Source organism: Protopterus annectens, chromosome 7.part0, assembly GCF_019279795.1.
Source record: "Protopterus annectens isolate FY-2018-M chromosome 7.part0, PAN1.0, whole genome shotgun sequence".
NCBI classification, from domain to species: domain Eukaryota; kingdom Metazoa; phylum Chordata; order Ceratodontiformes; family Protopteridae; genus Protopterus; species Protopterus annectens.
In genome coordinates, this window is record NC_056739.1 from 96,252,941 (window position 1) to 96,275,040 (window position 22,100).

General features: G+C 39.4%; 1 protein-coding gene across 2 annotated transcripts in view; it reads left to right on the forward strand.

Annotated features, from left to right (window-relative positions):
- Positions 1-22,100, forward strand: part of LAD1 (ladinin 1) — a 1,049,893-nt gene that overhangs the window by 1,003,854 nt on the left and 23,939 nt on the right. For both annotated transcript variants that reach the window (XM_044076520.1, XM_044076519.1), the window contains 2 exons: positions 530-619; positions 4,953-5,033. In XM_044076520.1, the coding sequence (XP_043932455.1) occupies positions 530-619; positions 4,953-5,033 (171 nt within the window). The remainder of the gene's footprint in view (positions 1-529; positions 620-4,952; positions 5,034-22,100) is intronic.

Here is a 22,100-nt window from a genome sequence, read left to right on the forward strand (position 1 = left end):
TTTATGCTTCATACAGTAAATTCCTAAAACTATATTTCTGTGTTACCTTGATCTGAGCCCAACTCTGCTGAAAAGGGTTTATGCGGAGTAGTTCACCATACGAAGACAGATGGGAAGAGGGGTCTTTTGTCAGAATATGAAAGAAGTGGCGGGGTACAGGACAGAAGCAGTGCTAGAGGCATTTGACTTGTCAGCAAGAGGCAGGGTGTATGATGCCGTCCACAGATCGAAAGGAGAAGAATCAACTGTGATATGAAGTCACAAATGATAATGTTGCAAAAATAAGCCAGTCGTTTAAACAAAATAAACATTTTTAAAACAACATTTAGGTGAACAGCAAAATCAAAGGCCTCTTGGGTTTAAGCTATTTAATTAAATCCATCCGGACTAAATGTGTCACTTCATTTACTGAGACTACAAGTCCATTCAAGAGTAATCAAAAAAAAATGAGGCGGCTGATGATTTTAAAAAATAACTATGTACTTCACTGTCTAGTTTTAAAATGTAATCTGTGTTTTGTTTCAATCAGGATACTCCCACAGGACATGGAGGATTACGTAGTCGTTTCAAGCAATGGAGAAGCCAGTCTCCGGAAAGTGACAAAAGCAAAGCACCCAAGGTAGGACCAAAGTATAAATGCTGTTATTTCACTCTTTTTGCTTCACTCTGTTTCCATTACAAACCAAATATAGGGGAAAAAACAAAAAGCTCACGAATGTATAGCTTTTGAAAGCCTTTCAAATCTCTCCTGCTACATATACATGCTATTCCTGAGACAGGGCTTCTGCAGTACAAACTCATCTTGCACATGCTATATTTTTTGTTTCCTTGTCATTTTTCCTCCATGTACCTACCAAGCGTTAGCCTTCCTGTTGACTGGCTGATCCATTCATTCATGTGTGAGAAAATGTTACTCATGAGAGGATGTCATCCAGTTTTCACACACAGCCCTAATACCCACCAACCATCTGAGAGCGCCGACAAATATCAGTCCAGCCCAACTCATGCTCACTTCTGTCTGCATGCTGTCTAGTGACAGAACACTAACCATTTCCTGATTCTCTGAGTCACTACAGCACATATAGCCTCCTTTAGATGTCAGTAATGCAACAAGCCTGGCTGCCTCCATTCATCCAGAATGGCTGAGCTGGCAACAGCCGCTCACTTCAGCATTCACTTCCACACTCCCTGGGCTCATTCAGGCCTTTATTCCTCTGTACAAAAGTGCTGGTGACAACACGTGTTCTGTTTTGTTTGTCACAGACCTCTCAGGAAGGCTCTTTTTTCTCCCACCTCCATCTTCACAGCAAGGTGGAAAAGAGAACACTGTGTCCCAGTACATTGTCATCCTGAGGGTAGGGAAGACTTTCCTCTTGGACTGCCCTTAATATCTAGCCCTGCACACATGCACATTTACATTAATGCAGCCAGTGTCCACTTTATTACCATATGCACACCCCCCATTGCATTTGAAGCCATCTTATTTTTGTCTGATGTAAAATTCCCAGCCTTCACACAAGGCCATAATTTGGCAAGAAAGGCACCCTTCTCCTGGGATGGGTGAGGCAGCATTTAAGGTGCTTATTACCACCATCAGCCTATTCCCGCAGTATCTGAGCCCATTAACTAAACTCTGGTCTCCTAGTTCACATTACAGGTTTCATTCCTCCACGCAAACAAAGCTGGCATTCAGCCAATAGTTCTGTTGGGAAATATACTGTGTTACCCAGGAATGAGAGACTCAAATACAGACAATCCAAGACTTTAATAACAAATAAGGACTGCCTTCCCCACCTAGATGTTATTCATAAGAGCACTGCTGCAGGAATTAGAGATCAGATGGGGAAACAGTTGTCAGGCAAATGCCAGTCTTCCAGCTCACATTTTTCTAGAAGTGGGATTCTTATAAGATTATTAAAGATGATAATTCAGAAACATGCAGTAATTCCTTCATCTGGTTAACAAAATTTACTTTAGAAGGAAATTAATTTCATTCTTTAGATTCTGCATATATGAAATCAGTTATTAAAACAGTTAAGATGTATGTTTTTAAAACTCCATTAATATCAAAATTGAAAATTTTGAGTTTTCCTATTCCACATACCTCTAGATTTAAAGAAACTCAGATCAATATTAAAATGAATTTATTAAAAAGGAATCGATTAATATTATGGTCTGATTGTTTTGAAAAAGGGAAAAGCTAAGTCCACACAATATTTAATAAAGAATATAAGTTGGATGAATCTGCTAACCAGTTAGTATTATCCATCAGTAAGAAATTAAATTAATTTGCAGATAATATGAGTAAAGAGGAACAGAACATTATTCCTCCATTATATGAATATATGAATGCTGTTATTGAAAGTCAACTGACATACAAAGGAAGCCTGTCCAAGCTATACAAATTAATTATAAATAATAATAACAACAACTTTGATGCAAAATTCTGGACTTTTTAGATAGTGGTGGACTGAGTGATTCACTACATGCTAAGAATAAAACTTTGTTACTTAAATCAGTTAGTCAAACTTCAAACTTATACTGGAAAGTTTTTATGTAGAAATATATACATGGAATGTTTGTTACTCCTATAAAATCTCTGTGTTTAGTAAAATGGCTTCTTCAGTTTGGTCGAGATGTAGTAAAGATGTAAAAGCTGATTGAACACACATGTTTATGGCTTGTGAAAAATTGAATGTATATTGGGAAGAGATAAATATATTTTTTAAGGGGTTAAGGTCTGATAATTGTTCTTTAACTAGATCAGAAATACTAATGAATGTTTCATGTCCTGTATCTGTAAAAACCAAAGAAGAAAAACTCTTGGGTTCTCTTGGCAGTTGCCAGAAAAGGTATGACAAAAAAATGGAAATCGAACTTAGTTTCTACGTTCAAAGAATTTTTAAATTTAACAAAAATACTTTGTAAAACTGAAAAAGAAGTGATCTTACTCTAGGTTCATAGGTTCAAAGATTAACTTAGTACTAATCTATGAACCTATGGACCTAGAGTAAGATCTATATATCATAGTTGAGAACAAAGGTTGTTGAGATAACCTTGGAATGTTGCTATTGAAATATCAAGATACTTAACATGTTAATTGTTTAAGATTACCTTGTTGATTCAATGCATTCCTATCATTGTATAACAATATGTGAAGTTGAGTTTTTTTTCCTTTCTATGTATATATTGTAAATATGTTACATGCCTCTCAAGTGTACCTCATTACAAGGAACACACATCATTTGGCATCTTAAAAAGTTCATGTTCCTCAAAATTTCACACTGAAAGGGTCTGTCACACATCAGTATTAGGAATTGTTTAACTGATATCTATGGTTAATAGAAATTAATCATATTTATTCATTAAAATATATTTTTACAAGTAAAACCAGGATATTTTAACCATCCTTTGACCTTCCTAGTTGAAGCTGTTAGTAACCCGTTAGTACGTGCATCACATTTTGCCCATTTGTTCCCCATTATAAGGGCTAGTGTTCTTCATTTTAGTGATGGAAGGTCGAGAGCTATGATATGTTAAATTAATAAACATTTTCTTTAAGAAAAAAAAAAAAGTGGGATGTCTATGTGAGCATTAAGCTTCTAGTTATCAGCCATGGCCTTCAGAGGGAGCCTGCTAAAAACAGTGAGCACCTCAAATTCTCAGTTATATGTTGCCACCTGAAGTCAGAAGCAACTCTGCTCTGTTTTTTTAATTTGCCAGTTGTTCTCTGGATGTTGTCTTGTTGGTGATTAAGTACCAAACTTTTTTTCTCACTAACTTTATGTTTACAAGTTAAAATATGCATACTTCTAGAAAAAGTCCTTATATTTTTTTTCTTATTTAGTTACTGATCATGTTCCTTGCTACAAATTCCAAGTGCCCTTCCAGGCATTCTGAATGCCTATTTTACAGAGGAAAGGAGTTATTTTTTTATAGTTGTAAACCTGTAGGTCCAACATCCATCTATGAATCAGTAATTTTCCTGCTGTAATAGGAGCTTTTGTATCTCCACAAATCGAACAATCCCACAAATACCAAAACAAGAGATCAATATTCACCAGCAGATTAATAAAACAAGATGGAAAGATACGTTCATTACATAGTGCCTTTCCACCTCTGGAAGAGACTCCCATTGCAAATGAAGTAGTTCTTCAAATGGGAAATGGACAATTGGGTGAGTATGTACCAATTCACCCCTGGCGTAACTGGCCTGACCCTGCCTAAGAAAGGAGGTCTAGTCTGAGGCTGGGTACTGGAAAAATGTAAAGGTCATGAGACTTAATTGGCTTGCATTTCCAATCATCCTATTTACAGATATGCTAGTGAGAGGTACAGCTATGGCAGTTTGCATAAGGACAGCAGGGAATTGCCTCCCTTAATTTCTTTCTTTCTCTCCCCTTTCTCTCTCTTTTTTCTTTTATATCAGTGAAGCTACAAGGCACTTCACAATGGTAAGACAATCATGGAAATATTATGAACAGCCAGGTAGGAACAGGTAGACTGGCCATTTTTATTTTTTTAATGTTTCTGTGTAGAAGAACAAAAGGGTGGGAGTACTGAGTGGACAATACTGATTACAAGTGCTCTGTGCCAGCTTGGGACAATGGGAATATGGGAAAGATTCCTGTTGTGTTTAGGTTGGGGATTGTAAACTTTTCCGCAAACATGATTGTTTTCTTTTTGTGTTTTCTTGCTGACTGAACAAGTCAGATTTATTGTAAAGCAACTGACTGATTAAAGCAAGCATGCCTCAAGTGAACTACTCAAACTTCCATGGGGTTCAAAGTGAAATTGTTTCAGTCAAATGTGAAGCTGCTCACATAGCCTTAGTTCAGTTAAAGTAAAAAAAAAAAAAAAAGAAGGTCTTGAATAGCAATCCAGCAGGATTATATGAATAAGCTAAATGATATGTAAAGTTAACTCTTATTTTTTCTAATGTCCCATAACAGGAAATTATTACAGTGGATGTCTCTTCAAAACGTAATCTCTGGGAAAAGAGGTCAGCCTCTGGCACCAGTCCTTCTTCATAGGTGAGTAATATCTGCAAGTATTTCTAACAGATGTTATCAACTTTTAATTTAGTTGATTTGTTAATCAGATAAGTGAGGTGGTCTTTCATGGACCCTTTTCAGCCATATCCAGGCCACAAGGGTAAGGGGATAAATGCATCATATATATATATATATATATATATATATATATATATATATATATATATATATATATATATATTCACACAGGCACTTCATGTAGGACAGATTAAACTCTGGACCCTAAAGCTGTGAGGAAGAGCTCTTACCACTGAGCTAGTGTTGCCATCTAAGCTCCAGTTAAGTGTTGTATACTGCAATGCCCAGAAGACAATACCCCACACCCACACCCACATTTGGAAAGAATTACACTATCCAACTGCCAATCACATACAATATTAATGACATTTAATATTTACGATAAACATCTGATTGCCTCAAGCTAATCATACCATATCACTTAAGCTATCCATGGAAAAAATCAAGACAAGAGCTGGCTTCCTGTGACATGCATTATAGACACGTTTAGAACTCTGTGCTATTCACAATACTTGGATAACAACATCATAAAAACATAGAGGTTTTTATTACATCATGTGTGTAATGTTATTGTTATTGTGGACAACAGTGAATGGTCCATAGGGGTGCATGTTGTTCATATGAATACATGTTGAGTTTCTCAACAGATTAATTTGTTACACACATCAGTAAATTTTGCTCTGCTTTAGTTTTACAAATGTAAAATCTGAGCTGTTGCTGCTTGTCTAGGATGTACAGGATGTACTATCCTTTCTTAGAATGAAGAGGAAAAAAAACAAGTGCATGGATTGGTTGATTTAGATTGGGCTGTGAGGCAAATTTGGTAATAAAGAAAGTTTCATGAGAAACTGTCTATGAAAAAACAAGTTTGAAGGTGTAGAAGAAAAGTTTGCAATTCTGCTATTCTTCTTGCAGCCACTATCAAAAGCAGTGTTTTCCAGGACAGGAATTGCAGCTGTTCAGTAGAGGTTGGTTTAAAGAGAGCTTTTTGTCAGAATTTCTAGGGCAAAACTGAGGTCCCAAAGAGGAGTTGGGTCCTTTATTGGAGAGCAGAGAAGTAAAGCTCCTTTTACAAATACCTTGCATAATTTGTGAGATGATAATTGAAAGTGGATGCTAACTGTACTATAATCACAGAGTAATTAGAACCAGTCACAAATAGATGTGATAGGGGCTGTAGGACCATTAGACTGGAAGCAGAAAAGGTATACACCCTGATAAGTAACCCATACGGAGAACTGTTTCTTTCCATTTACTTCTGCTTCTGTACTTTTTATGAATAGATTATTTTTGTCAAGCAGACAGATTGCGAACCACATTCACTGGTAATGTAGAGGTTTTTGGGCATGAAGCGAAATAGAGAAATCAATTGCTTAATTTCAGGTTCTATAATTCTGGGTGAGGGTGCCCAGATGGATCTGACAGAAGATCTGCGTGAGGGTATAGAAGCTATGGGTGCTTCCTTAGGTGAACCCTGAGCAAGGGCAACCAGATTTGCCTGGGTTGAAATAGGAGAATAACTATGACTTTGTCCACTACATATTTATTTTATATTATTTATTTTATTTTTCATTCGTTTACTGGCAAAGTCCGACTGGATATATGTCCATTTTCAGCGGAGGCCCAGGGAGAAAAGCTCCAGAAAGTAGAGTACAAATACATTAGAAACAACAAAAACATTTAGAGATAAGTATAATATGCAGTTTTCAGTAGGGTTACAAACTTAAATAAAACACAGTAGACATCAAAATCATGCGGCTTCAGTTTCAGACAATAATACATACAGTTATGGGCTAAATCCCATCAAGAATTCATACACTTATTAGAGTATATGACTGAAATGCTTAGGGAGAGTTTGTAGGAACAGTGGGTGGTGATTAGTCAGGGTTTAAGCAGGGACATTGCCAATGCTGTTGGAAGTGTAGTTTGAGGCTTTTTTTTGAACTGGGTTAAGGAGGATTGGTGAGTAAGTTCGGCAGGTAGCATATTCCAAGTTTTGCCTACTGAGATGGCGAATAGAAAGTCCCCAGCCACATTTATGCTCTTAGTTGTTTGTACCAGCAGTTTGTCAGCAGAGCATAGTGACCGCAAGTTGCCGTATGGTTTGATGATCTTATTTAGTGCAGGTGTTTTTTTCGGGTTGATATAGTATTTTGTGGGGTTATTACAAGTTGATTGTATCGGAGAAGACTGGACCACTCCAGCCATCCTAGGTGAGTTATGTTGATACAATGGTGGGTCCTAGAGGTAGCACCTGTAGCAAATCTACCAATATGGTTGTAACAACTAGCAAGTTTGGTAAGGGTGGCTTGGTTCAGGTTAGTGAAGAGGTGGGAGGCATAGAGGAGGGTAGAAAGTAGGTTGGACCGAGCGATAGTGGTTCTTGCAAAAGGAGTGAGGAAGGTTGTGAACCTGTATAGGGAGCCCAGTTTTTGTTGACAGATTTGATGGTTTTATGGACATGGATATTATATTTTAGAGCATGTGACACCAAGGAGTTTTGTGTGAGTATCTGGGGATATAATTGTGCCATTGCTGGAACGTTTACTAAAGAATGGTGAGGAGGATTTGCAGGTGGGGGAAAAGATGAGCAGTTTAGTTTTGTTGGGGTTTGATAGAAGCTGACGGTTTGTGAACCATTTTTCTACATCATTGAAAGTATTCTGGGTTAGGGTCATAAGCTCAGTTGAGGAGGAGGCGGTACATATTAAAGTGGAGCTGTCCATGTATTGGATGCAGGTGGCCTTGGGAGTGATGGTGGGCAGGTTATCGATAAAGACTGAGAAGAGAAGTGGTCCGAATATGGAGCCTTGGGGGACTCCTAGAGTAATGGGTAGATGAGTGGATAGGGTATTCTGCCATAAAACTGCTTGTTGTCTATTAGACAGGTAAGACTGGAACCATTTAATAGAGCTACTATTCAGTGATAGTTCCTTCAGGGTATGGAGAAGCAGTTGGTGAATGACCCTATCAAAGGCCTTAAAGAGATCTAGGAAGAGAGCAGAGGTAAGTTTGTTATTGTTTTGGTTGATGTTGATAGAGTTAGAGAAGGATAGGAGGGCTAATGTGGTGCTGTGGTGTGGCCTAAAACCATGTTGAGAGCTGGCCAGTAGTTTATTTTGGGTGAAGTAGTGCATTAATTGGTTGTGGATGCACTTTTCCATAATTTTGGCCAATGGTGACAGTATCGCTATTGGTCGGAAGTTTGACAGATCTAAAGAATTCCATCCTTTATGAAGGGGAATGCCATGAGAAACCTTCCAGAGAGAGGGGATAGTGGCTTCAGTCAAGGTGCAGTTTATTATGATCGAGACAGGGTATGCAAAGGTATCTGCCCCTTTTTGTAAATATTCTGGTGGGAGGAGATCAGCTGCCAGGGTAGTGGGCTTTAGTTTGTTAATTAGAGATCGGATGGTGGATGTAGATACAGGTTGGAAGGTGAAAGGGAGTGGGGTAGTGGTTGTGGAGGAGTTCTGAAAGGAGCTGGTGGGAGGTAGTTGGCTTGCTAGTGATTGGATGGTTTGGGTAAAAAAATTGTTAATGATGTTAGCAGTTTCCTCTGGAGTTTTAAGGTTGCAAGTTGAGGGGGTGGGGGTGGAGGCTTGGCCAGGGTGGAGCAGTTTGTTTATGCCTGCCCAAAATTTTTGAGGTTTGCTCTGGTGTTTTTGCTGAAGGTGTTGATAGAAGTTTTTTTTTGTCTAACAGTGTGGCTTTCTTGGTATCATTCCTTAGTTGTCTGAATTTAATATGGTCAAGTGGGTCTTTGGAGGTGTGTCACTTGTCCCATGCTTTATTTCTTGCTATGATTTTGGTTTTGGTTACTGAGCCAGGGGTTAGTTTTAGTTTTGGCTCTGATGGTGCAGATAGGAGTGTGGGAATCTAGAATGGAGAGGAATTTAGAATTAAAGTAGGCTACAGGGTCATCTTGTGGAAGTTCTTTAAGTATGGCCCAATTGTATGCTCTGAGTTCATTCTGAAAGTCAGTGGAGTTAAAGTTCTTGTTGTTTCTGACAGATTTCTATTGAACTTGGTGGTGGTTATATACATTATGCTTAATTATATAAGTGAGTAGGTGGTCACTTATATCATCTGGGAGGCTACCTGTGTTATACAGGTCTGGGTGATTGTTGATAAGAATCCAGTCCAGGATACTGCCTTTGTAGTTGGATTTATTTATCCTGGTGGGTGAGGATATAAGTTGGGTATAACCATGAAGGTTTATATGGGTGGTGGGAGATTCAGAGGAACAACTGTTACAGCCAATATTAACGTCTCCTAACACCATAGTTTCATGGGGGTATGTGTTGGAAAGCCATTGGAGGAAGTCTTCTAGGGTATTTGCATTGTTGCCTGGGGGGATATAAATGCAGGCAATGAATACAGATTTACTTTTGCAAAGCTGTAGTTTGCTAACTAGGGCTTCTGCATTATTGGACAAGGGGGTTGTTGTGGGGCTAGTGTGACATCTATTGTGTTTTTAAACAGAAGTGCTACTCCTCCACCTTTCCTGGTGTTACAGTCTAGTCTAAGTATATTGTACTCTGGTAGGATAACATCATCATTTTTAGTTCCTGTTACACTTTCTGTAAAAATCCTGAGATTAGAGGAAGAAGGGGAAGACATACAAAAGTCTGATTGTCCACTGACCAGTGAGAGCATTTCTCACAGAATGCCCCTCTGGAGAGATTGGGGGAAAGTATCTGCTATGCTGGGTGTTGGATGGGCATGCAAACAGATCACAACAAGGCTGGTCCTAGAAGTTGAAGATTAGCTGGGCTACTGTGGACATGAGATCTCTCATGAACAATCAAAATTGACCTCTTCAGTCTGTCCACTAGAAAGTAAGCTCTCTCCAGAATATGTGAGTTGTGATCGGGAAGTGGTGCAAAGCAATTGTCCATTGCCAAATCTTAATTTTATTTAAGTACAACACAAAAGACTTGCTTTTTCTTTGAATGGAAATCACTTCCAGAGGGAAGAGGTCCTGGAGTTCCTGCAACATGAGGAAGACTGCCCTCACCTCCAGAATATTTGCTGGATTCCAAGATCTTTGGTCCATCCTTCCCTCGAAATGCCCTCAACCTCACCAAAAACAGGAGGTGCCCATGGTGATTGTTGTTGAGAGTAGAGAAAGAACAAATGACCACCCCAAAGAAAGCGACGGAGATATCAGGCACCATTTTGTATGTGTCCTGGACAGACATGTGATGCATATCAGTGATCTAAAATTTCAGAACACTGAACAATGACCATCCATTGCAGTATGATCATGCAAAATGTCTACGGATGACCATGACTACACCTGAGGTATAAGGCTGTAAATTCCTGAGAAGCCATAGGAGTGGATGATTTAATAGTTATTGGATTCCTGGAGAGAGGAAGAATAACAGTGCATTTAATTATGTTCAGATAGCCTATAAAAAGTAACAAATGTGTTGTTTGAAGAAGAAGAAATGACTTTTCTTAATTCACAGTCATACTTACAAATAGAAAGAGCTGTAGTAACTAATCTCTGATGAGATTAGAGAGGAGGCACTATCTGGTTGAAGCAGCAAGGAGCCAACTGTCCACATATGGAACATTCGGATCCTTCTGAGTCTCAGATGTGCTATAACTATTGCCATGCACTTGATGTACACCCGGGGAGCTGTGGTAAAGCCAAAGGGCTGAGCTCTCAGCTGAAAATGACTAGCTCCTAGCCAGTAGATCAGAAACCGCCTGGATGCCTGGGCAATCCTAACGTGCAAGTAGGCACTTGGGATGTCTATCAGTCACATCAAACCATTTGGCTTCAGGCAGGGCAAAATTGCTTGCACTGTAACCATTCTGAATGTGATCATCTTGATGTATAAATTTAAATGACTGAGATCCAGGATTGGCCTATGGTCCTTGTTTTCCTTTGAAACTAAAAAAAGAATATTGAATAGAGTCCAGATCCCATCTGATCTTTTGGGACCTCTTGGATGGCTGTTTTTTAAGATAATTAGTATTCCTCCTTTGGCCACTTGTAGTTAATGAGGTGGAATGTTTGAAATCAACTGTGACTGATGGGGTAGGAGATGGAAAAGGGTATCATATAGCCTCAGGATACTATCTCTATCTCTCACTCAAACAACATGTGAAATGGCCATTCACATAGCTGAATGGAGAGGTAAGTGGCCCATGTCTCTCTCCTGACTTCAGCAGTCATGTAAACCTTCAAGGACATTATGAAGGTTTACCCAAAAAAGTGCCTCAAAATCCATGATTCTGCAGACCACTACAACCTGTGGGTCAGCATCCATTAAAAGAGCCACATTTGCTAGTTATCTCTTTCTGCAGTAGAGTCTAAAGGTTTCTGCTGGGGTTAGGGGAACCCTAGAGATATGGACCCCCTTCTGATTCCTGTAACAGGATATGTGATGGGTGTCAGATTTGACACCTATGGCAGACACTACTCAATCCTGGTTCAAAAAAAAATCTGTATCCCTCTCAAGCCTGTTCCATCTTTGAAATAGCAACTACATTTAATAAATACTTTATAGAGAGCATTGCTGCCCTCAGCATCAGCACATAACCCTCCCTTTCACATACCCCATAATATATCACCAACTGCCCCCTCTACTTCCACAGTAGTCTCTGAAAAATATGAATCCAAACAATCCTTAGTCACAAATGCTAACAGCTTTACCTTAAAATATGTAACAATGTCTACTATTAAAACAATGCTACTTCATAGGTAGGTACTAGGCTATTGGCCCTAGGGCCTATACAAGCCTAGCCAAAAAGGTACCCTGGTTTTTGCCACCCAAGAAAATTGTTTTCTATGCCCCTGTCGAGCAGAGCCACAGAGGTGATCCACATGGTGAATTTCCTATTTCCTATCCAATCATCAAGATTTTTCTTGAAGAGTGCTAATGAGTTGCTTTGTTTGAAATAGATAGGTAATTTGCTCTAGAGTATGAGAAGTCTCTGGGACAGGAATCTATCCCTCCAGCATGTTCCGTTTATTGTGGTGACAAGGTTTAGGTCCCTATAGCGTGTAGCTCAGAGGGATTGGGATTTCTTTAAGTGGAAGCATGTCCAACAGCTCTGGGTTTGACATAGCTTTGTATGTCAGGCAGAGATCACCTCTGAGTAGAGAGTTTGAGGCCGGTAATCCTTTTTGTGAGGTATTTCTGCAGCCTTTCCAGTTGTTGTAGATGGCTTGTGAGGTACATATCAAAAGGGGCATTGTACTCTATAATGGGTCTAATGAGTGATGAGTAGAGTGGAACAATGACGCTTTTTTCCTGGATGAGAAACCTTTTATGATGAGGTGTGCCACGTAAAAGGCTTTACTGACTACTGTGGCAATGTGATTATCAAAGGAGAGACTACTGTCCACCTGTGTCCCAAGGTCTCTTATCACACTTTCAGTGTTAAGTAGACTACCACCGATGTGGTAGCACATGGGTACAGAGTTTTTACCAAAGGGGATGACAATGCACTTTTTGGCACTGAGCTTGAGGACATGACTTTGACACCAGGCATCTGTCTCAGTTAGGCCCTTTTGTAGGATGTCTACATTATTAGGAGTTTCAATTATGGCTTCTAGTTTGTAGTCATCTGCGAACTTCATTAGCCAAAGACCTTCTGTGTTAGCCTGCAATTCAGAAAAGTAGATACCAAACAGGACAGGACCCAGGACTGAACCCTGTGGTACTCCACTTGTCAAAGGTCTGAAGTCGGATTTGGAGTCTGCTACATTCACAGTGTGGGTTCTGTCAGTGAGCCAGTTGGCAACCCATCTTGTGACACATGGATTTATACCTAGTTAGTGGGTTTATCTATAATTCCAGAGTGGGGGATGGTGTCAAAAGCCTTGGCGAGATCTAGATAGGCTGTGTGAACCACCTTACCCTCGTCTATGGCTTTGGTGACTGCTTCAAAGAAGTCAATCAGGTTTAGGAGACATGATCTGCCTTTTACAAACCCGAACTGAGTGGGGTCCAGAGTTTGGAGATTACCAATGTCTTTGTTTATAAGTTCCATGATGATACGTTCCATAGCCTGGCAGACCAGGCTTGTTAGGCTAATAGGGCGGTAGTTCCCGGATACATGGTGGCTCCCCCTTTGTGGAGTGGGACAACCATCGCTGTGTGCCATTCAGTGGGCACAAATCCTGAGGTGAGGCTATGATTGAACATGGTGCTTAGGTGGGGTGCCAGTTCATTCTGTAGTTCATGTAGAATGCAGCCAGGGATGTTGTCAGGTCCCATGGATGCTGTGTTCTTGGCTTTGGAGAGTGTGTTTTTTACCTGATTACAGGAACTTTGCATTCTTCCAGTATAGAGATGGGCCCTTTAGCGGGTGAGGGGGGGTAAAGTTAGCACTGAACCTATCTGCCAGGATATTGGCAATATCAGTTGGTTCTGTATATTTAGTGCCATTGTGCTGAAACTCAGAGAAGATCTGAGAGCTGCCATTGAAATTTTTGACATAGCTATAGAATGCTTTGTGGTTGTCTTTAGAATCAGTGGCGATTTTGTTTTCGTAACTAGCTTTGGAGGATTTTATGAGGGATCTCAGCTTCTTACTGAGGCTGACCAGGGAGTTCCTCCAATCACAGGATTTTACTCTTTTTTGCAACAGTTTCTTTCTTCTGTTGTAGAGTTTGCTTATGGCAGGGGACCACCAGATTGGCTTCCTTTTTTTTGAGGATAGCATCTTGGTTCTGTTAGGGATAGCACGACCCATGCACTCGTGTAACTGCTTATAAAGTGCATTTGTGTAGGATTCAGCAGTCGTTCCTGTATTGTCAATCTGCATGGGTGTCGTGAAGTTTGCCACTTCTGTCTTAAGAAGCGTGAAGATGACTTTGGAGAAATTTTTTACGGTGGTTTCCCCAATGGGGGTGGGGGTGGGATGTGGATGTCTAGGCTGATTAGCTTGTGGTAGGATCTGACCGAGGAGTTGACCTCTGTTGTGGAACTCCGGTCGCCCATGTTGGTAATGACCAGGTCTAGGATATTGCTACCCCTGGTGGGGGTGTGGATAGGTTGATCCAAGGCATTGGAATTTATGAATTCCAGAAAATGTTGAGCAAAAGAGTTGGTGCATGAGTAGTTTTCCCAGTTAATTGTGGGGTAGTTGAAATCGCCCATTATTAGGGTGTTGGGTTGTGCCCTAATATTTTCCAGTGTATCAAGAAACGAGGAGTGGGAGTCCTGGCACATGGTGGGGGATCTGTAGCAAGTTACAGTTTGGATTGTGGTCTTTCCCAGAGTTAGTTGCATTTGGATAATCTCTGATGCATTATGCTGAGCAACTCTTCTGGAGGTGTGGATATCCTTAATGAATATGGACACGCCTCCACCTTTAGTGTTTCGGTCCAGGTTATGTAGCCGAAAGGTGTAGTATGTATTATAGCCTGGTAATGCAGGGGTGCCCTCTGGAGCCTTGAACCAGGTCTCTGTCACTGCAAAGATGTCAATGTTCTCAATTTTAAGGAATGCCTCGAGTGAATGCATTTTGATGTTTAGACTTCTGGCATTGAGTAGCATTACCCTCAGATTTTGCTTGCTTGTACCTGTTACAGTGGTGAATGTGTCATTTGAACCTTGCTGAAAAAAGGCACTATAGGGGTGGCAAGAGCCTTAGCCAGTATCTAGAATCCCAAGGGCGGCAGTTGCAGGCCATCTCTGGCAAAGCATCGTAGTCTGTCGATCATGTCATCCCAGGCAGACAGATACTGGATTCCCTTAGAATGGCACCAGAAGCTTAGCCAATTGTTGAAGTCAATCATTTTGTCCTTGTACTATGGTATCATTCTGGGTGATAAACTTAAACCTTGCTCCACAGCTGCTGACAACCTCCCACCTGAATACCTCAAGCTAGCAGCAGAAGCCATATCTTTCTCAGTAGCTATTGTGATGCCTATGCACTGTCCCAGTAATCAAGGAGCCTCAGTCCTCACCACTAACACCAGTAAAGGGCATCCACATTGGGGATGATAACAAATACACACACAGTAAAGTAAAATTTCCCTTGAGAGCACACAGAGATCACAGTCAGTCTGGGGCTGGTTTCTACCTTTTTCTCTAGATCCCCAATAAGACTCCTCACTGACACAGCTATAGAGTGGGGTCCTTAGCCAGGGTCCCAAGCCAAATCCTCCTAGCACTCTCTCTGTCCAACCAGTGCTTCATGTCCCTGCCCAAGTAGCTGACACACATACACACACACACACACACACACACACACACACACACACACACACACACACACACACACACACACACACACACACACACACACACACACATGTATAAACACATAGACACTCCTGGGGAAGGCTGGCACAGGTTCTCCAGCTATGCCCCTATCTCCCCAGACTATACGGGAGAAATCACTGCCACCAGGACCCCTACTTATCAGCTACTCCAAGGCCCTTACCAAAGGGTGTCCAATTATTACTGTGCAATATTATTATCCAAATAGTAAGTGTGACCCAGTGCTAAAGCTATTGGAGTGGCTTGGCCAGTATCACTATATACATGCAATGTACTCTAGAGTTTAAATTATGTCTATACAAAACAGCCACAGTTGAAAGGTTTAAAAATATTTAATAATAATTAATAAAAAACACAAGACAATACTTCTTACTACATAGTGTTAGTCAAGAGTTCAGAGATCACAGGAAAATGCTTAAAATAATATAACAGAATAGTTCTGACATCAATACAGAAAACAGCTAGACTAAACTTACTATTTTCTATCTATATCTAAGAGCAATCACAGTACTAAATAAACTTACATATAGAGCAAAAGCAGAGTACCGGTGAGTTGTTGTCAGCTTTAGACAAAATCCAAAATGATCTCTCTCTGAGACAGTCTTTTAAATTGATAATACATCACTGCAGACTCCTTTTGGATTACATCATTCTTCTCTGGTTTCCCAGGCTAACAGAAACTCAGAGTTTAACATAGCTTTGATCTTCCACCTGGTCTGGAAACCACAGCAATTAAAGACATTAAATATGTAAAATCTAGCAATTAACTCTGGTCCTAAAACAATAGAAAGAATCTGCTGGTCCAGACACCAAGGTTCTGAGTTTGAGATCAAACAGTCATACAAGACTTGACTTATCATCTTTCTTCCAAGAGAGTGCACTGTTGTTATATTTTTGACGTTCAACATCCAATACAGTCTTCTCACATTTAAGAGAACAAGCCGATGGCTTTTATTAATATTTACAAAGACATAGAATTAATTACAAAATTCTATCTAGCTAGGCTGGCAGCCTTCACATATCTTCACAGCTATCTTAATCAATAGATCTATGCAGGAATCTTATGTCTCAGCTATTTGGAAAAGATCATATGTCATCCCACACTGCACAAGGAATGAAAACTCTACAGAAGTCTCTAACTTTCATCTCACTGCAAATCTATTCCCTCTCTCAAAAATCCTAGAAAAATGTATCTATACTCAACTTCTTTACCATCTCCTCTCAGAACAGCTCTTAACCAGTTCTCAACATGGATTCGGCCCTGGCCTAGTACAACTACTGCACTATTATCCTTGTTTAGATAATATGAATAAGAAAAGAGACTCTGTCAAACTTATTTCTTCCATATTTCTGGATCTGCCTAATGCATTTGATACCATCTCACATAGCAAAGTCCTTCAACAACTCACCATTGCAACCTATCCCCTCCTTCACTTCAGTGATTTAAAAGCTACCTGCCTGATAGACAGCAAACTGTTAGATGGCAACATACTTTTTCTCCTTACCTCCTTTTTTCCACTGGTTTACCCCAAGGTTCAATTCTTGGTCGACTTTTCTTTAACATTTCCATTAATGACCTCTATACCTCTTCTAGGCAAGCATCAGTTATACAGTATGCTGATAATGCAACACTAATATGCTCATCTGACATGCTGATGCAGCTTCTCAAAATCACACAAGAAGCCTTCACCTCTGATGAAAACTGGCTTCACAATGCCTAATTATTACTCAACACCAAAAAAGAACAAAAAAGGACAAATCCAGCTTCAAAATATTCTGATTTAACAATGCAGAGATATAAATTATATCCTGTACAAAACTGATTGGTGTGACAATTGATGATGACCTCAAATATGAAGTCCACATTCACAGTAATATAAAAAAAAATCGCCAGAAACTTGATATGCTTTATAGACATAAAAGATGTCTTACTAACTCTGTTAAAACCACCCTAGCAATCAGTTACCTCCTTCCTTCACTCTTATGTGGTGCCCCTATCCTTACCAACCTGTTAAACTAAACTTGAAATATGCTACAACAAAGTCGGTAAATTTCCTGCCAATAAAAAAATACTATGCACATCATTGCAAGGCTCTTAAAAGTTAGAAATGGCTTAAACTACCCCAATACTTGGGCTTCTTACAACTGGCTACAGCCCACATCATCATTTGTACAGTCCATAACTGTCCTGCACTAAGCTCTACTTTTTCTTCCTATCACCCAAACAAACCCCTTCGTTCTAATGCTAAACAACTTTTAACTATATAGAAGACTCAAAAAGTGACTGGAAATAGACTTTACTGCTACTCTGATGTCAAAAAATGTAATTCTATTCCACAGGCTATTAGAACTGTAACTCCTTCTTTCTAGCATCTTCTGAAAGGCCATTTATAAGACTCATGGCTTTGTTTATGCTATACACCTGGATGAACAGCAATCTTCTCTACTTTTCTCCACCCTTATCTGTACAAATTCTCTATCTATTACCACTTTCTCATCTTCACCTGGCTATCCTACCCTCTCTACTACTTAACAAAACCGCTTCCCATAAACTCCTCCCCGTTTATACTAATCTATCATAATCTATCTTCCCTTTTATAGTTACAATTAAACTAAACACATGACTTTTACATATTACTACTGTGAATTGCCACAATGAGACTCCCTATAATGGTATATAGTGTTTTACTTTGTTTTTCTCAGCATACTCTTTGTAACATATTTTTGTTATATCTCCTTATAATATTGTTGACAATTTCTGAAATCTATACTTTTCCACTGTTTTTTCTATAACGTTTTTGTTAAAAACATTTTTTTTGTTAAATGTAGCTTTTCCCCTGGGCCTTCACTGAAAATGGGCTCTTGTGACCCAGTCAGACATTCCCAGTAAACAAGTGTCAGCAAATAAATACACTTAAAAAGGCAGACTAGACAGGTTTACTGTCTCATTCTTTCATCAGATAGATGTAATGTTATGTGTAAACTAAGGTCAGGCTAGCCCTAATCTTCAGAAGTATGTAAAGCATATTAAACTGGGGACAGATGATCACAAACCCTTAACAAATGTTAAGAAGTCACTGCTCAAATCACCAGCTAGACTGCAATGAATGTTTTTAACATTACAGAAACATGATGGGAAAGTACGGTAAAAATCTGGTCAGCCGATACATACTGTTGATATACTACATTCAGCCTGTTTAAATGGGTGCAAGGAAAATTTATTAGGTGAGATGGAAGTCTTACTGGTAAATACTGGTGACATCAGAAAGATTAAATGAACTGAAATCAATTGAAGAGTTAGAAAAGCCATTGTCAGGTTGGCCAAATAATGCTAAGCATTTTCATCTATTATACTTTCAGGCAAGAATCAGACAGTACACAAAGTCTTTCATTTAACGTAGATGTAGTCATCATTTCACCTCGGCTAAGACTCGATGCTGACGAAGATTCAGAAGTTAGAAATGGGAATGTCAAAGTACAAACAGAGAATCAGAGATATACTGTACTCACACAAAATTACAGTGCAAACAATAGATGCTGAAAAGGGTACAGTCTGTGGCATATGTAGAAAGCAAAATCAAAAGGAAGAACTGGTAACTCAAGAAATACTAACAATTTCATGTCTGACAGTAAGAGTCAATTTGTTGTAAAATAATATCCTTAATTTCCTAGTACACGCTGACTGTTGTTCAAAATGCCTAGAAGCTGTTTGAGTGAAGCAATATGATAACCATATCAGTAATGACTGTGCTTCAGTTAATGTTTACAAGACATGGAACACAGGAACAGTCTACAATATATGCACCAAGGGTTCTGAACTTTCTAAAACATGGGAATGTTACAACATTACACACATCGAAAATATCCACAATCCCAGCAGCAAACAGAGCACATGACTGAAACTGTAATAAGAAATACAATTTATCAGAACAGTTGGATATTCATTCATTGTTGTTACACTATACAAATTCTCCATTGCAAGCTGTAGGAGTGCCTTTTTCACAGTCACTGATAAGAAAACTGAGATCAATGCTCCTAATGTCTTTTTCATTGATGATTCCAGAGAAGACTGAAGACCTGAGAACCTCTCAAGAGAAGGCCAAATGCAACAGAAACAGTATTATAACAAAATGGCCAGTAGTAACTTGTCAATGCTAAGACAAGGTAAAAGAACCAGAGTGACACTAAATCAAAATTTAGGTCATAAGTCTCAGATCCAAACAGATGCAGTTATATATATCATTAAGGTTTGAGATCTTACGTAAGGAAGATGAGTCACAGCTGCATAGGAAGATTCAAAGATAGCTACTGAAGATCTTAGAGCCACAATATTTGTTGAAGAGTCTGCCTGTCAGAGCCAACCAAGAACAGACACTCGGTTGGATGAATCGTTGAAGCAGTTTTCAATTAATGAGAAGTATACAGATCCAGATTCCAGTACAGAATCTATGGAATGATCCTTTACTGAAGCCTTAGCTTTGGCTTAAGATGCTGCTCATGAATGGTGTTCAAACCAAACAAAGACAGTGCCTACATGGCTGACTCATCAGAAAAATACAGATATAGCCACTGTGTATACTAATGATGTACACAATAAATTTATACTTTCAGTGAGCTTCATATATACTAATCTCATGGCTTACTAATTCAGACTACGGTTACTTTTACAAAAGCAATGTACATTATATTTAATTTATAGCATACAAAGGGTACGTATTCTATCTAATAAAAGGGAGGTGTACTATAGGTTTATATGTTGTTACTAGGCTAATGACCACTTGGGCAAGATGACCAACGGTCCCAGTTTTTCCAGGACAGTCCCAGTTTGGAAGTCTCTGTCCTGGAATCCTAAAAGCTGTCTTTGGGACACATAAATGTCCTGGTTTAGTCTGAATGGTTTCCAACATTCGTAGTGCTGCTTCAGTGAGTGAACCAAAACAAAAACTTCAGACAGTTTCGTGGACGACAAAAGATTCTGTTAGGTCCACAGTCAGGATATAGACAAGGTAGGTGGTGGGAGAGTTATATCTATGATAAGAAGAGGAGCTCCTTTAGTAGTCCAAGAAGAAAAATATAAGCTGGGCAGGTACGTATCAATCTGTGTCTATTGGATGGCAGAGCGGATTATTTATTTATTTATTGCATTTGTTTACCGGGATAATTCCACTGGGCCTAAAAGAGCACATTTTCAGTGGAGGCCCGGGGAGAAAAGCTCCAACGAGATACAGAAAAAAAAATAAACATTAATTAGTACAGAAGCAGAAACAGTGTTACAGATAGTAAATATTGTAACATATACAGAATATATACATAAAAGCAGGAATCTAGTTTGATTACAGCAATATATACAGAAAATATACATTAAAGCAGAATTCAATCAGATTGGTATAAACAGAGATCAGTATTATTGTACCAGAATCAACAAGTGAAGATAAAAATAAATATGGAGAAAATATCATCAGTCACTAGTAGCAAAAGACATAGGAGTTTAGTAATCATATAAGGAGAGTGAAGAGGTTAGGTTATAGAGCAGGAACATAGCCAGGAAGAGTTGAGATGATTTTTCAGCATTTGTTTGAAGGTGGTGGTGCTGCCTGTGTTTCTTATAGAAGGCAGAAGTGAGTTCCATACTACGGTGAAGGCATAGAGGAGTTGACCAGCAGGTAAGGTGGGCTTATCTACTTTTAGAAGTAGATGATTTTCAGATCTTAGATGCCTGCTGGAATGGTATTTGGCAAGTAGAGTTGAGAGAGCAGGACAGTCTGTGGGTCTGTAGATTATTTTGTGCACAGTAGTTAGTTGGGTGAATGAGAGATGGTGGGGGAGTTCCAGCCACCCTAATTGTTTCAGTGACTTACAATGGTGGGATGAGAATGTGGCCTTGGTGGCAAATTTTGCTATTCTGTTGTAACACATAGCAAGTTTGGATTTTGTAGAATTTCAGATATTAGTGAGGAGAGGGGCACCATAAAGGAGAGAGGGTAATAAAAAGGTAGTTGCAAGGGTTTGTCTAGTAGAGAGGCTAAGAAAGTGTTGGTGCCTGTAGAGCATACCAAGCTTTTGGTGTGTTTTTTATGTTATTGTTTATGTGTAGGTCAAAGTTAAGGTTTTCATCTATAATAATGCCTAGTTATTTTCTTGGGCTTGTATAGTTAAGAGTTTTTTATGAAATGGAGTGGTTTTCCTAGGAGTAAAAATTACTAGTTTAGTTTTTTTTGGATTTAGGGCAAGATGATTGTTAAGCATCCAAGATTCAGTAGATGTGAGGGCATTCTGGGTAATTTGCTGGAGTTCAGTTTAGCAAATGTTTACTTGCCCCCAAAACAAATTTAAATGAAATAAAACAAGTGTTGTAGACTGTTAGGTATGCAAACCTCTTGATGCTGCTGCCAGGGATTACACTCACTCATCTCTCTCTCTCTCTGACACACACACACACACACACACACACACACACACACACACACACACACACACACACACACACACACATTCACTTTCTCATTCATACATGCATTCATTCACACAAGATCGCTCTCACTCTCCCGATCTCACACAGTCACTCCCTCATTCATACATGCATTAACTTTTAGTTATGTACTCACCATAACTTCAGATGTTTGGGATCCATCTCGCCTACATTCTGACTGATGGGCTCGGAGCCGATCCCTCGCTCACTCGGCACGCTTATGCTATAGAGCGAGGCCTCTAATTGGCTGAGCTATCTTTATCCCAGGATGCACCACCACTAATCCCCCAGATCTTGTTTGTCCGC